Below are 15012 nucleotides of genomic sequence, written 5' to 3'. Positions count from 1 at the left end.
CGTACCTTACCTGCCCACGCCCACACCTACTCGCATAGACATGCGTCCACTTAACAAATGCTAGATGGGGTTTTTGTGCTTTTAGTGATGAAACCATGACTTATAAGGTCTTTCAGAATGCGACCTTCGCTGTTAACCTCAGTGTGTGGTTACTGCTCCGGTTACAAAGAGGACGTAACCCGCCATTCACCTCCACCCAAACACATCCTTCAAGTCTCCTAGACATCCATCCTCAACATCCCCCCCCCACCACACACACACACGCACGCACACACACTCCCCCACCGCCATCAGTCTTGCAGTTAATTATTGACGAGGCGGTGCTGGTGTTTGCTTACCATGGTTGTCTGTCTCTGCCTTTGCTCCTCCTGCCGAAAATAATCACATTGTGCAAGATCAGAGCACTAGAAGACAGGGTTAGATGATGTTAATGAAGAACATCAGTGAAAGAAGGTAGCTCAGGCTGTCTCACACACACACACACACACGCACACAAGCACACACACACACACGCACACTCACACACTGTCCCTATGGAGGCTGCTTTGCTAGCTTTGGCTCAGAGCAGCTTCTCTCTGCTTGCGGTGCATCTGTGCACACACAGCTGTACCAGGTACCCCCTCTGTCAACAGCAATAGTCAACAGCCCCTTTGTCGCTATATCTCTTAATTTTCTGATTCTATATCTATCTATCTATCTATCTATCTATCTATCTATTATCTATCTATCTATCTATCTATCTATCTATCTATCTATCTATCTATCTATCTATCTATCTATCAATCTATCTATCTATCTATCTATCTATCTATCTATCTATCTATCTATCTATCTATCTGTCTCTCTTGCTCTCTCTCTCTCTCTCTCTCTCTCTCTCCTCTCTCTCTCTCTCTCTCTCCTCTTCTCTCTCTCTCTCTCTCTCTCTCTCTCTCTCTCTCTCCTCTCTCTCTCTCTAGTTTTGAATCCATGCAGGGTTGTGATGGAAGATGGACTCTCTTTTTTTAGACGTGTCAATGTAAAGGCATGGCTTTGTTCAATATGTTTCACTGTTAGAGTCTGTCTCTTGTTGAATAAAGAACTGTTTTAAAATTAAAAAAAAATCTCTCTCTCTCTCTCTGTCTGTCTGTCTGTCTGTCTGTCTGTCTGTCTGTCTGTCTGTCTGTCTGTCTGTCCTATCTATCTATCTATCTATCTATCTATCTATCTATCTATCTATCTATCTATCTATCTATCTATCTATCTATCTATCTATCTATCTATCTATCTATCTATCTATCTATCTATCTATCTATCTAATTATTTAAATCAATTGCGTGAGTACATGCGGCGTATTCATCGTCACAGTAAAACCCTCTCTGTCATCTTCACGGGAAGTGGACATGTTGGAACAGAAGAGGAGGAAAGGTCCACCTCCAACTCAAAAGAGGGGTTAGAAATCCAGTTTTGCAGTTTTTTGCAAAATCACGATCCTCTCCTCCCGCCTCTTCCATTCCCCTCACCCTCCTCTGCCGCTTCCCCTTGGTTGTTACCCAAAATGCTAATTTGTAGCCTAAAGAGGGGAAGCGATACAGAGAGTGAGCAAAGGGGGAGGGGGGGCAGGCGAGCGAGGGGCTATTTCTTCATCGAAGTGTGTCGCGTTAGCTGTTAATTGCCTCTCGTTCAGTAGCTTTAGCCCTTAAAGCTGAGCAGCTCAGTGCGGTGTGGGGTTTTGCTGGCCGCTGTAAGAGTGTTGTTGTTCAGACGGCTGGGTTGGAGCAGTCGCACAAGCTTTGCATGCATAAACACCAGGAGTAGCGCACAACAGGATACGCTGTACAGGATGTGTAGGTGGAGCTAAGCTATTTGTCTCCATACAGACGATGCACACTTTGTTTGGCATGGTAACGGGCTACACAAACAATATATGTATATATTGTGTATACATACCTATACAATACATGCATGTGTGTGTGTTATGCATTTGCATGTGTGTTTGAGTGTGTGTGTGTACACCTGTGTGTGCGCGCATCAGCGCACAAGTCGGTCTCCTCGCGCCCATCTCCCCCTCAGCTGCTGTTGAAGAACGGTCCAAGCGTCACCCCGCCTGAGAAAGTTCACACGGGAGGAACTCATTACTCTTTTGGAGCGAGCACTCAATACGTAATTAATTAACCGGTGTTTAATCCCCCATTTCTTCCCCTAATCGCCGAGGCCCCACATCAATGCCGCAGATCTGAATCTCAACCAATTGGATTAGTGCTGACCTGTGTTAAGTATTGTACAAAGAGTAGACGTAGATTAGATGGGCATTTCACCTCCTCATCGGGGAGCCAGGTTTGGGCGACTGTAACAGGAGGCCCTACGATCGGACCATGTCGTCACACACAACCCGGCACAGCAGTGATAGGCTGAGGGCCACCGACACCCGTTGCTCACATGACAGACGAAGAACAGGCCTGCAAACACACAACCTTTTGTTACTCTTTCATCTGTTTAGGTAGTCTATGCATGCTTTACTGTACTTCTATGTGGTGTGTGTGTGTGTGTGTGTGTGTGTGTGGGTGTTGTGTGTGTGTGTGTGTGTGTGTGTGTGTGTGGTCATATGCATGTGCACAGATGAGGCACTCTGAGGGTACAAGCACAGGAGTATCCCAGGTTGAGTTGTATGTTGTTGCATGTATGTATGCTTTTGTGCATGCTTCTGCAATTTCTCTCCATGCATGCATGCATGCATGCATATGTGTGCGACATGTTTAACTGTATGTGTGGTGTTTTGATATTTGTATGTGCCCTTCTCTACGTGTGAGTGAGTGTGCGAGTGCCTGCTTCTACAACTTGATCTGAATACATGGAAGTGTATACCTGTGTGCATGTTGCTGTATGTCGATAATTTCATATTTGCGTGTGTGTGTGTGTGTGTGTGTGTGTGTGTTTTGTGTGTGTGGGCCTTTTTAAAGTGGCAAGCACACAATACTGCTCCAGTTGAGAGCAGATGAGTTTGATGTGATTGTTTGAGGCAGCATGGCCCGCAGCCGAGAACCTAGTGAACTAGATGATTACATGAGCTAAAGACTGAAAGAAGGAAGGAGATGGAGAAAGAGAGAAGAGATAGAGTGTGTGTGTGTGTGTGTGTGTGTGTGAGCGAGCGAGCGAGAGAGAGAGAGAGAAAGGGGGCAGAGTGAAAGAGAGCTAAACAGGGAGAGAATAGGGGCAGAGAGAAAGAGAGAGTGAGCTAAATAGGAAAGTGAACAGGCAAAAAAACGGAGCGAGTGTGTGTGTGCATGTGTGTGTATGTGTGTCAGCCAAAAAACAGAGCGAATGAGTGTGTGTCCTGTTTGCATGCGTGTGGTGTGTGTGCATGTGTGAGACAGAGAGAGAGAGAGAGAGAGAGAGAGAGAGAGAGAGGAGAGAGAGAGAGAGAGAGAGAAAAGAGAGAAAAATCAGCGGAAGAAGGCAGAAGAAGGACAACCCTGCAGTCAGAGCAGACATGCATGGGGAAATTCCATTAAGATTTTAATCACCGTTTTCTTCAGTCAAAACAGAATATAGTCCTTTCGCCTCCCTGCTCCCCCTGATTTGTCTTGTGGACCTGGCACGAGCTCTGGGGGAAATTCCTCTCATTAGATTACACATGAATTTAGGCCCCCCCTTCTCCTCTCCCCCGCTCCCTTTTCTCCGCTTGTCACTTACTCGCACCATCCTTGCTTTGTGCCGGGTCATAATGAAAGACGATTGATGATTTGAAGTTTGAACGAGAGACATTATTATTCAAAGCTGTAGATGTTAAAGTGGCTGTGTGTGTGTGAGTGTGTGTGTGTGTGTGTGTGTGTGTGTGTGTGTGTGTGTGTGTGGTGTGTGTGTGTGTGTGTGTGTGTGTGTGTGTGTGTTTGTTCTCCCCTGTGTGCTGAATCTTTAATTCCCTGTGTGTAGACCCATCCCATATGGAGCCAGACAATAAGCAAAATTATTTTTGATTTTTTTTTGGTAACAGGTCTCCGGACTGCGTGGTAAATATTTTTGTTGGTCTTTAATTCTTTTATGTCGCTAGACCATAATTAACCTTATATTTTAATCCCCTACAATTATAATTTAATTTAGCAATTTCAAATAGAGCATCCAAAGTGTGTGTGTTTGTGTGTGTGTGTGTTTGTTTGTTTGTTTATGTTGTGTTAAGAAGGAATATGAGGGAAAATTTGATTCAGTGCAAAATTTGCAATGCTAAGCTGTGACAATTTTAATGTCACAGCTTTTTCCCCCCGAACCGAAGTGATTGAAGCTCAACGTTGCAATTTTACATTTGATGTTTTTATCCAGCTGTTTCTGCAACTCTGAATGTTTGAATTTGAATATTTTGAACGATCACCGAGTCGAGGCTACCCATTTTGTAAGTTTCTGTAACACAGGGGGCTCAAAATAAATGCATTTTGATGTACACTTACTGTAGTGTTCACGTGTTTCTCTAGATAAGAGGATGGAGAGCCTTGGAAAAGTCGTAGTATTCAGTGTATATAATTTTGTCATATTTGCACAAAATTGCAATATGTATGGAATTGGCACTGTTGTAATATCGAATCCGGAGGTGCATGCTGATTTCCAGCCCTACCAAGTGTGTGTGTGTGTGTGTGTGTGTGTGTGTGTTAGCACAGTGGAGGGAGAGGGAAGTTGGATGGGGTTGGTGGTGGTTTATTACAGGGCTTTGGTATTTGGGGTGACCCAGCTATGCCCCAGCCAGTTTCAGGGGGTCACGGGGGTCCCTCCATGCTCAGGCACCCCCTGTCACAGGCGATTAAAACACTCGGTGCTGATGGCCACTAACCAGCCTGCGACCCCAGCGCCACGGCGACCATGGCTTCACGCTCCACAGCAAACTGACGGATGGCAATTATGCCCATCGTTTAGATCATAGCTCCCTCTGTCCGCCTGGATCTCGATCTCTCTCTCTCTCTCTCTCTCTCTCTCCTCTCTCTCTCTCTCTCTCTCTCTCTCTCCTCTCTCTCTCTCTCTCTCTCTCTCTCTCTCTTCTCTCTCTCTCTCTCTCTCTCTCTCTCTCTCTCTCTCTCTCTCTCTCTCTCTCTCTGTCTGCTGCTCCCTCCTAGACATAAGACACATCCTCATTCATTCATCCGTCCACATTTTTTTCTTTCTATCTAGGTCTTTGTGCAGGGCCCTCTTTTTCTCTCTCTCCTTCTGCCTCAGTTTCTTTCTATATGAATATTTTGTTGGTTGCTTTTTTAAGGGTTTTCTCTCTCTCTCTCTAGCTCTCGCTCCCTCCCTCCGTCAAGCTCATCCCCTATATTTATGAACGGCTCCATCATTGTCTATCAGCGGTGCATTGTGTATTAATTATGCCCACAGAGGACGGCTTGTTACTGGGGAGTTACATTAGTAGAAAGGAGGAAATTGAGTTTAGAGCTCACAGTCTTTATCTCGACTGGAGCTCACAATTGACTCCGTCTCGTCTTAAACAGAGGATGATTATCAAGTGTCTTGATTCGATAAAGAGGGGTAAATGAAGTTAAGGGGGTGTGGCGGACATGTCGGGTATTTTTGCAGGAGGTGATGGTGAGGGTGGGCTCGGTAAGGGAGGCTGTTTTACCAGAGGGTGTAACAAGAGGCCAGGCAGAGAACCTACGGTTTGGTTGTTTTTTTGAAAGTCACCCCGGTAGTTTCATGTGTACGTCAGTGGTAAAGATGTACATGGGCTGAGTTGTCACAGTTAGGAACCACGTGGGGCGCCCCCGGTGGCTCACCTGGTAGAACGCGTACCACTAAAGGCCGAGTCCTCACCACAGCGGCCTGGGTTCGAATCCAGCCTGGGTCCTCTGCTGCATGTCATCCGTTCTCTTCTCCCCTGCCTTTCTTATCTCTCTCTACTATCACTACCCAGTAAAGGCAGGAAATGCAAAATAAATAAATAAATAAATAATAAAAAGTTAGGAACCTTGTGTAACACGCTTAAGCCATTTGTTTGTGTGTGTGTTTGTGTGTGTGTGCACGTGCAGCACGCTTATGTATAGATTTGTGAGTGTGATAGTGTGCGTGGATGTCCATTTCTGAGTTGTCACCTTCGTCTTTAGAGGCACTTTGTCAAAGTCATAGAGTGATTAGCCCTGATGGTTTGTTTTCCCCATTGCGCAGAGTGTGTGTGTGTGTGTGTGTGTGTGTGTGTCTGAGAGAGACAGTGTCTGTAGGTGTGTGTGTGTGTGTGTGTGTGTGTGTGTGTGTGTGTGTGTGTGTGTGTGGTGATGCTATAGCCGCTAGCCTTTGGCCACACTAAATATGCTGTGGTTGAAGCTAACTCGGCCCTGCCCGTCCCGGCCCCGTGCAGGTGAGACGATGCTTGCCACAGTCCACAAGGTCGGCCGAGTGAGCGCGTCGTGAAGGAGAAGTCAACACGGAGCCTTGAAAAAGAAAAAGGCTGTTTCTCGCATGCTCCTTTCTTCTCTTTTTCTTTTTCTCTCGCTCCTCGGATGTCTGTTTGGTTAAGGTCACACAGAAGCTAAGCTTTTGCTCCGTATCTCTCTCCCTCTCTTTTTCTTGCTCCCTCTCTTCCCCCTCCAGCATCGCTGCATTAATCTCTCACCCGTTTTTCCTCTTCCTCTCTGTCAGATCTGTGTTCCCTCAATGTGTGTACCCACTAACCTCTCTCTCTCTTTCTGTCTCTCCCTCTCCCTCTCTTTTTCTTGTTCCCTCTCTCGTTCTCTCTCCCTCCCTCCACATCTTATCAGGCCAGTGGTAGCTGGGGAGTAAATCCATTTGCGAGGGCCTTGTATGAATCAGGTATACCCCCCCACCCAGCATTTGGGATTAGCTGCTGCTGGTTAACTCTAGTCAGGCGGGCCTTGCCGACTCCGGCCAGCTTCCCTGTCCTCCAGCCCAGCGCCGGCCCAGCCTGTAAGACATCCAGTCATTCAGAAAGTCTCTGCCAAGTCAACAATCACATTCTGTTAAAATCCAAGTCAGGTTTGCCAGAACTAAAGCCCTGGAATAACAGTGCATGTGTTTAAGTCGTGCCTTTAAAGTGGAAGAACAAATACATTTTTTTTTTCTGGATGAAATATTCAAGAATTGGCTTAAGATGGTAAGTGGTCGGAGCGTGTCTTGTGCATATTAGATTTGGATGCGGTAGATAGGTTAAACGGTTCCGAGGCTGCAGGAACCAAGGGGGACTATGTGGAGGGAGGTGTGAGAGGAGGTTGTCGGGAGTGGTGATGTAGCAGTGGCGATATGAGGGGCAGATGAGACCGACATATACCTTCTGCTCAGTGCATGACCCTCTGCGGCCCCTGAACCCTGACCTGCTGTGCACGGTTGGTTTTGTGCATTCTCCCGTGCCAATATACCGTACACTCGCACGCAACACTCACCACTGCACACAAAGCTACACACGACACACACAAATTAATGGTTGGACAATGATAGTCAAGGTGGGTAAGAAGGTTAATGGCATCTCGCCACATGCATCGGGTTTGCGGTACTGCCGCCTGTTGTGTTAACAGGTTTATGAAATGAATAAATGTGCATTCACACACACACACACACACACACACACACACACACACACACACACACACACACACACACACACACACACACACACAAAGCAACAAGCCCTTAAGGAGCTTTGTCCATAATGTGCTTTTCGGGGCTGCACTAGAAAGCCATAGGTCGGTTAGAGAGGGAGATGGGGGTAGGGGTGGGGGTCCTTGTTAACATGCTCTTTGTGTCTGTTTCCATCACTGTCTTATGGAAGCAAGAGGATCAAAACAATTGGTAGCTTGGAGGGAAGATAAGTAGCAAAAAGAAAGCGAAGGAGCAAATCAGAGAGAGAGAGAGAGAGAGAGAGAGAGAGAGAGAGAGAGAGAGAGAGAGAGAGAGAGAGAGAAGTGGCAAGTTGCATGGAGCTTAATTTCTTTTTCTCCAAATCTGTCTTTTTAATTTCACAGGGAAGAACACCAAAGCACCTGCCTTTTTCAAACTCTCCCTCTTGGTTAGATGAAAAGGCTTTTGGTGCAACAGGGGGTAGGTGGGATGGGGATTGGCAGGTAGAGGTGAAGGTTATAGAGGTGTGGGGTGAGGGGCTGGCCGGAGGAGCAGGAGGGGTGATGAGGGGAGGTGGAGGCGGTAGTCGGGTGGTGCAGGCTGCCAGGCGCCTGCCTTCTCGTATAGGGGTTGGTGGTCAGAGAGAGAGAGAGAGAGAGAGGGAGAGATGGAGAGACAGAGAGGCTGTGGAGGGGGTGTTTAGGAGATGGGGGGCTTTGGTGCGGTGGGTGGAGGGGCAGTCCATGTGAATGCGGGCCACTGCACGCTGGCGGGAAGCCAAGCTGTTAAATCCTGGCAGCTCGTTAGCCTCCGTGTTACTGACCTGATAGACCGCAATCCCCACCACCACCACTACCCAGCGCCCCCCTCCCTCTTCCCTCCATACACTCCTTGCTACCATCCCCTCGTCACAAGGGCAAGGTGCAGCTGCAATTTTGCCCACCACCTCTGGGGGCAGCATGTAGACCAGCGGATCAAAATGGAACAGGAGCTCCAATCGGAGCATATGAAATCAAACATACGGAGTCGTTATAATTGCAGCGGCTTGCAGGCTTTAAAGCATTCAGCTAATGGCTTAGCAGCAGGGTGGCACCCTTTTGTTAGGATGTCGCTGCTGGATCTGTGCATGCGTGCGCGTGCTTGTGTGTGTGTGTGTCTGTATGTTTGTGTATGTTTGTGTTTATGTGCCAAGTCCTTGCGGATATCTCTATCTGTGCAGGACCACATCTGAGGAAATATGACAAGTGACATTTCTTTGATCAAATGTGCAAACTCCATCTCTGCTTTTTAAAAAGCCCTGCAGCGCCTGTTTAAGGGGCCCGGCTCGTTCCCTCTGTCATATTTGGGACGGTCTGCGCCTCCCCTCCAGTTCCTTCTAACATCTGCTGCAGCTCCCTTAAACACAGTGTTTAATACCACACGTCTGTTTTCTCCCGCTTAAAGCCAGTCTTTTTTTGCTTCTTTTAGCCCTTTTCATCTGAGGACCATTGAGATGTTTATCACCTCCCTCTGTTCTCTTATTTCGCCGCCGCCTTCTTGTATCATTTCTTGAAAACAAAAATTGCCTTTTTTTTTCCCATTTTACTACTTTCTCATCCATCCTTATTTACATCTCTCCCATTTTTATTTTATGCTGTCAGCGTATCTCAGCCCTCTCTTTATGCACAGCAGCAGGTTGGGTTATAGATGGGAGCGTTTGAGTGCTTTTAAAATCCAAGTGTGTGTTGTTTAATAGCTGGCTACCACTCTCAGGAGTGTCGTTATTGCTAATGTACTATAAGCCTCTTGCCAAGATGGCTGCCCGACACGATATCCTATCGTTACCATTCAGTCTCCCTCTCTCTCTCTCTCTCTCTCTCTCTCTTTCTCTTTGTCTTTCTCTCTCTCTCTCTCTCTCTCTCTCTCTCTCTCTCTCTCTCTCTCCTCTCTCTCTCTCTCTCTCTCTCTCTCTCTCTCTCTCTCTCTCTCTCTCCCTCTCTTTCTGTACCTTCCCCACCCGTCTCCTCATTCCTCCCTTAACTGCCTGCTCCACAGGGCCCATCAGCGCAGTTAGAGATATTACAGTCACAATTACTCAAGCTAATTGACTTTGGGGATATGAAATATTCTGGCAGTGCAAAGTGATGAAGGCGAGGAGCAGGTGAATTGTGACTTTATTAAAGGGGTGGAGGTGACTCACATGCTTTCCTGTTGAAGACTTTTCCAGTTGTCCCTATGTCTAACTGGAATTTCTGACGACATGCGTACACGTCCAACCTTCCCCATGATGCAACTGCTAACCTAGCGTCTCTTTTTCCCTCGCAGCTACATCTAACGGCACCATGGAGGGTATCGACAACCAGGAAGGAGGCGTGTGCAAGACGAAGTCCATGAAGATAATCATGAAAGTGGGACAAAGTGAGTATTGTTAAATATTCCGGTCATGAGTGCCTGGCCTCACGAGGAGGCAGCCATAATACAACCCTCATATGTCATGGGAGATTGAACGAGACACTAACTTGCCTATTAAGCTCATAGGAGGCTGTTGAGCATACATCCCCATCGTCTCCATGACACCGGGGGCCCAGAGTGAGAAACAGATGTAATCTAGCGGACGCGTAATGCATCGGGATGCACACACGCACACACATGTACAGGCACAGAGAGCATCTGTCCTTCCCACACATGCTCTCACACATGGGGCATCTATGCATGCTAACTCAAAATATGTACACATATACTTGCACAGAGTTGAGCATCTAGGCATATGCCTGCCACACACACACACACACACACACACACACACACACACACACACACACGCACAAAATCCCTGGAGGGCTTCTGCATATGTGCGCACACACACACACACACACACACACACACACACACACACACACACACACACACACACACACTGTGTTCATGTGGGTTCATATACATATGGACGCACCACAGCTGTCCTCTATGAGGAGACAGCACCAAGCCTTTGTCCGTAATTAATGGCAATGATTATTCATAAATCAGCAGCCCCGCCGCCACCCACTAACGTGGTAATTTTCCGAGGTCGATGCTCGCGTCACCACCAGCCACAACACCACTGAGAACCGCTGAAGGTCAGGGAATTAATCAGGGCTGGTGCGCTCACATGAGAATGGAAAGAACAGGTGCTAATCAGTAGTAAAAATTGGTTTTGTGCAGAAAAAAGCAAGAAAAAACCATCCCTAATATTGAGGAGCAGTGCTTAGTAGCACAAGAAATCAGTTCTGGTGTTAAGAGGAGGTGCCCAACTTTACCCCATGAACTTTTAAAAGGACACTTTTCTAAGAATGCAGTGGACTTGTCTTGATATTTGCTGTACATTGTTTAAATACTCCTCGTGCATACATGGTGGAGACCTGACAGAGCTGACAGAAGAGCGGGAAAACAAACACACATTGGTGGACCCATCATAGCAGCGTTTGAGCAATGCAGAAGCTTTTAAGGACATGGAGAGACCATGAGCTGTACTCTATAGGACATTACAATGCCATCATGGCCATAGCACTGTTATTATGTAAACACTGTAACTCCAATTTGGGTGATTTTATTTATTTATTTATTTTTAATCTGAGAGTAGCAACACATGCAGCACCATTTGTGGTTCTATTCAGCAATTTACTAAAAAAAAATATGAGTTTATATAAGTTTGAATGACTTTTCAAAAACCACTGAGAAAACACGAAGAGGATCAAATCATTCAAATTCAAATTTCTTCCAAAAGAAAAAAAAAATCTTCAAAGAAACACGTAGTCCGCAAAGGACCTCATATGAAAATCTTATTTCACAGGGTGCACATTCATTAAAGGCAGGCTGGGACTAACACACAAGCTGTCACGCTAAGTGCTGACAAACACAAACACAAACACACACACTTGCACACGCCATCGTTTTCACAGCTGTGGGAGAGGGGGAAAAAAACCCTCAATCTTCTATTAATTCCCCCACTTCTCTTATCTGTGTTTTCCAGATCCCTCTGACCCTATTTCACCCAAAGACAACCCCACCAGACTCCCGTACCCTCCCAAGAATCCGGACGGCAAGGACCCCTACAAACCAAATAATGAAGTGCTGGATAAGTCAGGTGAGAACATCTATTTACAGCTTAAGTTTATTTGGGGGGAGTCAGCAATAGAGCAGAGGAATTATCAAAACTATGTGGCATTTGGACAATGGACAGCTAAGAGCAGATAGTGCTAAGAGGATAGCCCTAAGTGGCAAGGATGGAGAGTGTCTGTGCGTATATGTGTGCGTATATGTGTGTGTGTGTGTGTGTGTGTGTGTGTGTGTGTGTGTGTGTGTGAAAGTTCAGGAAAGAAAGGTCAGTGATTCGTCAGCAGGTAATTGAATGTTGCCCATAAAACCGATAAGCATCTCGGGGCTTTCAGGAACTTATATACGGTATTCCAGCCCTGGCCCCATTCCAGCCCTGCCAAGGGCCCCTGAAGTGACATTTTCAGGAAAATGATCCAATCGCTGTCTGCAATCTTTAACGACCTGTTCCTCGTATAGACACGCACTTGATCTCTGCACAACAAAGCTGATGCACACACACAAACACACACACACACACACACACACACACACACGCACATGACAACTGGCATGAATGGACACACTGTGGCATACACACAGCACAGAGGCACAAACGCAGACTGTTCCCCATCTCTGCAACCATCTTCAAGTTAAAAAAGATCTCCTAAATCTAAATGCAGAATCTAAAAGGGAAATTGACTGTAAATTTCAGCGGTAAAAAAAAAATAAAAAAAAAAATAAGTAAGATGGTGGCATCGACGGGTGCCACGTTTCTCCTTTCATTCCCAAATCCCTCCGACAACAGGGGCAAAACTTTGCCAAGCGTGCCCACTAAATCCACGCTGGCACATCGCCCTGCTGACATCGGCAACTTGTTCTCCCTTCTTTCATTTTCGCTGGGGTTTTTTTTTTTGTCTTTTTTTTTTTTGTAAAACTCCTCCGCCTTCTCCCTGGGCCAGAGCTGGAGCATATGGGCATCAGAGTGCTATGGGCAGAGAATGTGAGGCAGCATAATCCCCTTGTAAAACAACGGAAAGGGGCCCTGCTTTGGACACCCTGCCATCTCGCATTCGCTCCCCCCTACCACGGCAACAACACTTTTAGGCCCTCAGAGGACCGGTGCCAGACAGGGAGACAGAGTAATCCCTCTGCCCAGGGAGCGAACTCGCATCCTGCTGGAGAAACTGAACAGACCCGCCCTCGAGTGCTGGAAGCTCAGCAGAGTATCCATCACTGGGAGGCAGAGCATCACTTGGCTTTTATAATTGATGTGTCATGATGATATCCAAAAATATCTTTCTTTGTATGATTTTTTTTGTTTGTTTGTTTGTTTTTTTTTGGGTTGGGTAGAAGTTGGAGTCTCATTTTGTGTCCTTTAAAACGCAATTCGCCCAAGCGTCACTTACTGGTATCTTCCTCAGCCGTTTGCATCTCGTGTCACAGGCTGCGCCTTGCCCCAGTTTCAAGGTTGCAGCCGTCACCAGCTGAATTTGAATAGCTACCGATCGAATGTGACCTTTCTATATAAGCTTTCAACAGTCACTCTTTAGCCTCCATGCTCCCTGCACGCCTGCCTCACCACCTTTACAGTGGCATGATGAAAAACCTGGAAAAATAACTATAGGTGTGTGTTTTTTTTGGATCACATTACTATACAAACACTATGGCCAGTGCTATGCAAATACTGTGGTACTATGGCGTTATAGTACATAACTATGGAAATGCTGTAGTGCATGCCTATAGTGTTTGCACTGTAATGCGATTAAAAAAAAGAAAAACAGGAAATGCGATATCCATTTTCTTTGATAAAGACTTTGATAGCACAAGTTTTGACACGGGACGACCTGGGACAACCCCCAAGGTTGGGCTACCCCAGGGCTCGAACCGAGCAAGAAGGTCCTGGGTTTAAGCCATTCCAACCTTGGGGGGTTGTCCCAGGTCGTCCTCTGTGTGGAGTTTGTATGTTCTCTCCGTGTCTGCGTGGGTTTCCTCCGGGGGCTCCGGTTTCCTCACACAGTCCAAAGAAATGTAGGTCAGGTGAATTGGGCCATACTAAATTGTCCCTAGGTGTGTGTGTGTGTGTGTGTGTGTGTGTGTGTGTGTGTGTGTGTGTGTGGGCCCTGTGATGGCCTGGCGGCCTGTCCAGGGTGTCTCCCCGCCTGCCGCCCAATGACTGCTGGGATAGGCTCCAGCATCCCCGTGACCCCGAGTAAGGATAAGTGGTTTGCATAATGAATGAATGAATGAATGAAGACTTTGATAAAAGTAAAAGGTGGATGCTGCTTCCACTCTTTACTCCATTTCTCTAAGATGTCATGCCTGTATTTCTTTTCAGTCGCTTTACTTAAACACCCTCTCTTCCTCGTGTCTCGCAGCGCCCAGAGAAGGGGAGGAGAACACCAGCACGAGTGGGAAATCCCCCAGCGTCATCGGCACCGAGGTGGCACTGTTCGCCGGCATCGCCTCAGGCAGTGTCATCTTCATCATTATCATCATTATGCTGGTCCTGCTGCTGCTCAAGTACCGGCGGCGGCACCGCAAGCACTCGCCGCAGCATGCCGCCACACTGTCGCTCAGCACGCTGGCCACGCCCAAGAGGAGCGGAGGGGGCGGGAACAACAATGGTTCAGAGCCCAGCGACATCATCATCCCGCTCAGGACTGCTGACAGCGTCTTCTGCCCGCACTACGAGAAGGTCAGCGGCGACTACGGCCACCCGGTCTACATTGTGCAGGAGATGCCCCCGCAGAGCCCGGCCAACATCTATTACAAAGTCTGAGCTGGAGCCTTAGAGCGAGAGACACTTTGGAACAATCCCTGGCAGAACGGGGTGTTTTTCTTTTGGTTTTGGTTTTGGCTGGCACCGCCGGCACGCCCGTGAACTCTGTCACACATATCTCCCCCTCTCTTTCTCTCTTTCTCTCTCTCTCTCTATCGCTGTCTCTCTCTCTCACTTTGTCAACCCCTCCTTTCCTCCGATTTTTTTTTTTAAATTTCTATCACTATTTTTTTTTTCAAAATCTTGCCGATACTTGTGTCATTCTGGTTGAATCTTAGTACACGGTTGTTGTGGATGGGATGGGTAGAGAACTGGAGAGGAGGCTGTTGCTGCTGCCGCTGATCTCTAGGAGCTCCGGGATGCAGAGAGGAGGACGACCTCTCCTCTCCCCACGCTGCTCCCTGCTTTGTTTCTGTTGCACTACAGCACCACAGCGGGTGTTGACACGAAGCTGAGCGTATCGCGCTCAGGACGTGCGGTCAAACAGATGGACAGACAGGCAGGGTGTGTCAGGTTGTTGGTTTTTGTTTTCATTTGAGATGGACGGACGGACGGATGTGTGGATGTGAAGGTCATCTGGAAATGAGAAGGAGGGGCCTTCATCCCTCGTTTGAGGGTCTGGACCTGACCCGAGAGAAACTAATTCGTGGAGAATAGAC

At 47.2% G+C, this 15012-nt stretch overlaps 1 protein-coding gene across 1 annotated transcript in view; it reads left to right on the top strand.

Moving 5' to 3' along the window:
* efnb2a (ephrin-B2a) overlaps positions 1-14547 on the top strand; it is a 23513-nt gene extending 8966 nt beyond the window's left edge. Inside the window, exons 4-6 of the mRNA XM_056288874.1 lie at positions 9826-9918; positions 11510-11623; positions 13950-14547. Coding sequence (XP_056144849.1) covers positions 9826-9918; positions 11510-11623; positions 13950-14353 — 611 coding nt within the window. The 3' untranslated portion in view covers positions 14354-14547. The remainder of the gene's footprint in view (positions 1-9825; positions 9919-11509; positions 11624-13949) is intronic.
* Positions 14548-15012: the final 465 nt, after the last annotated feature.

This window comes from Lampris incognitus, chromosome 11 (genome assembly GCF_029633865.1).
Source record: "Lampris incognitus isolate fLamInc1 chromosome 11, fLamInc1.hap2, whole genome shotgun sequence".
Classification (NCBI taxonomy): domain Eukaryota; kingdom Metazoa; phylum Chordata; class Actinopteri; order Lampriformes; family Lampridae; genus Lampris; species Lampris incognitus.
The sequence above is the reverse complement of the archived record's forward strand: the minus strand, read 5'-3'. Positions and strand labels throughout refer to the sequence as shown.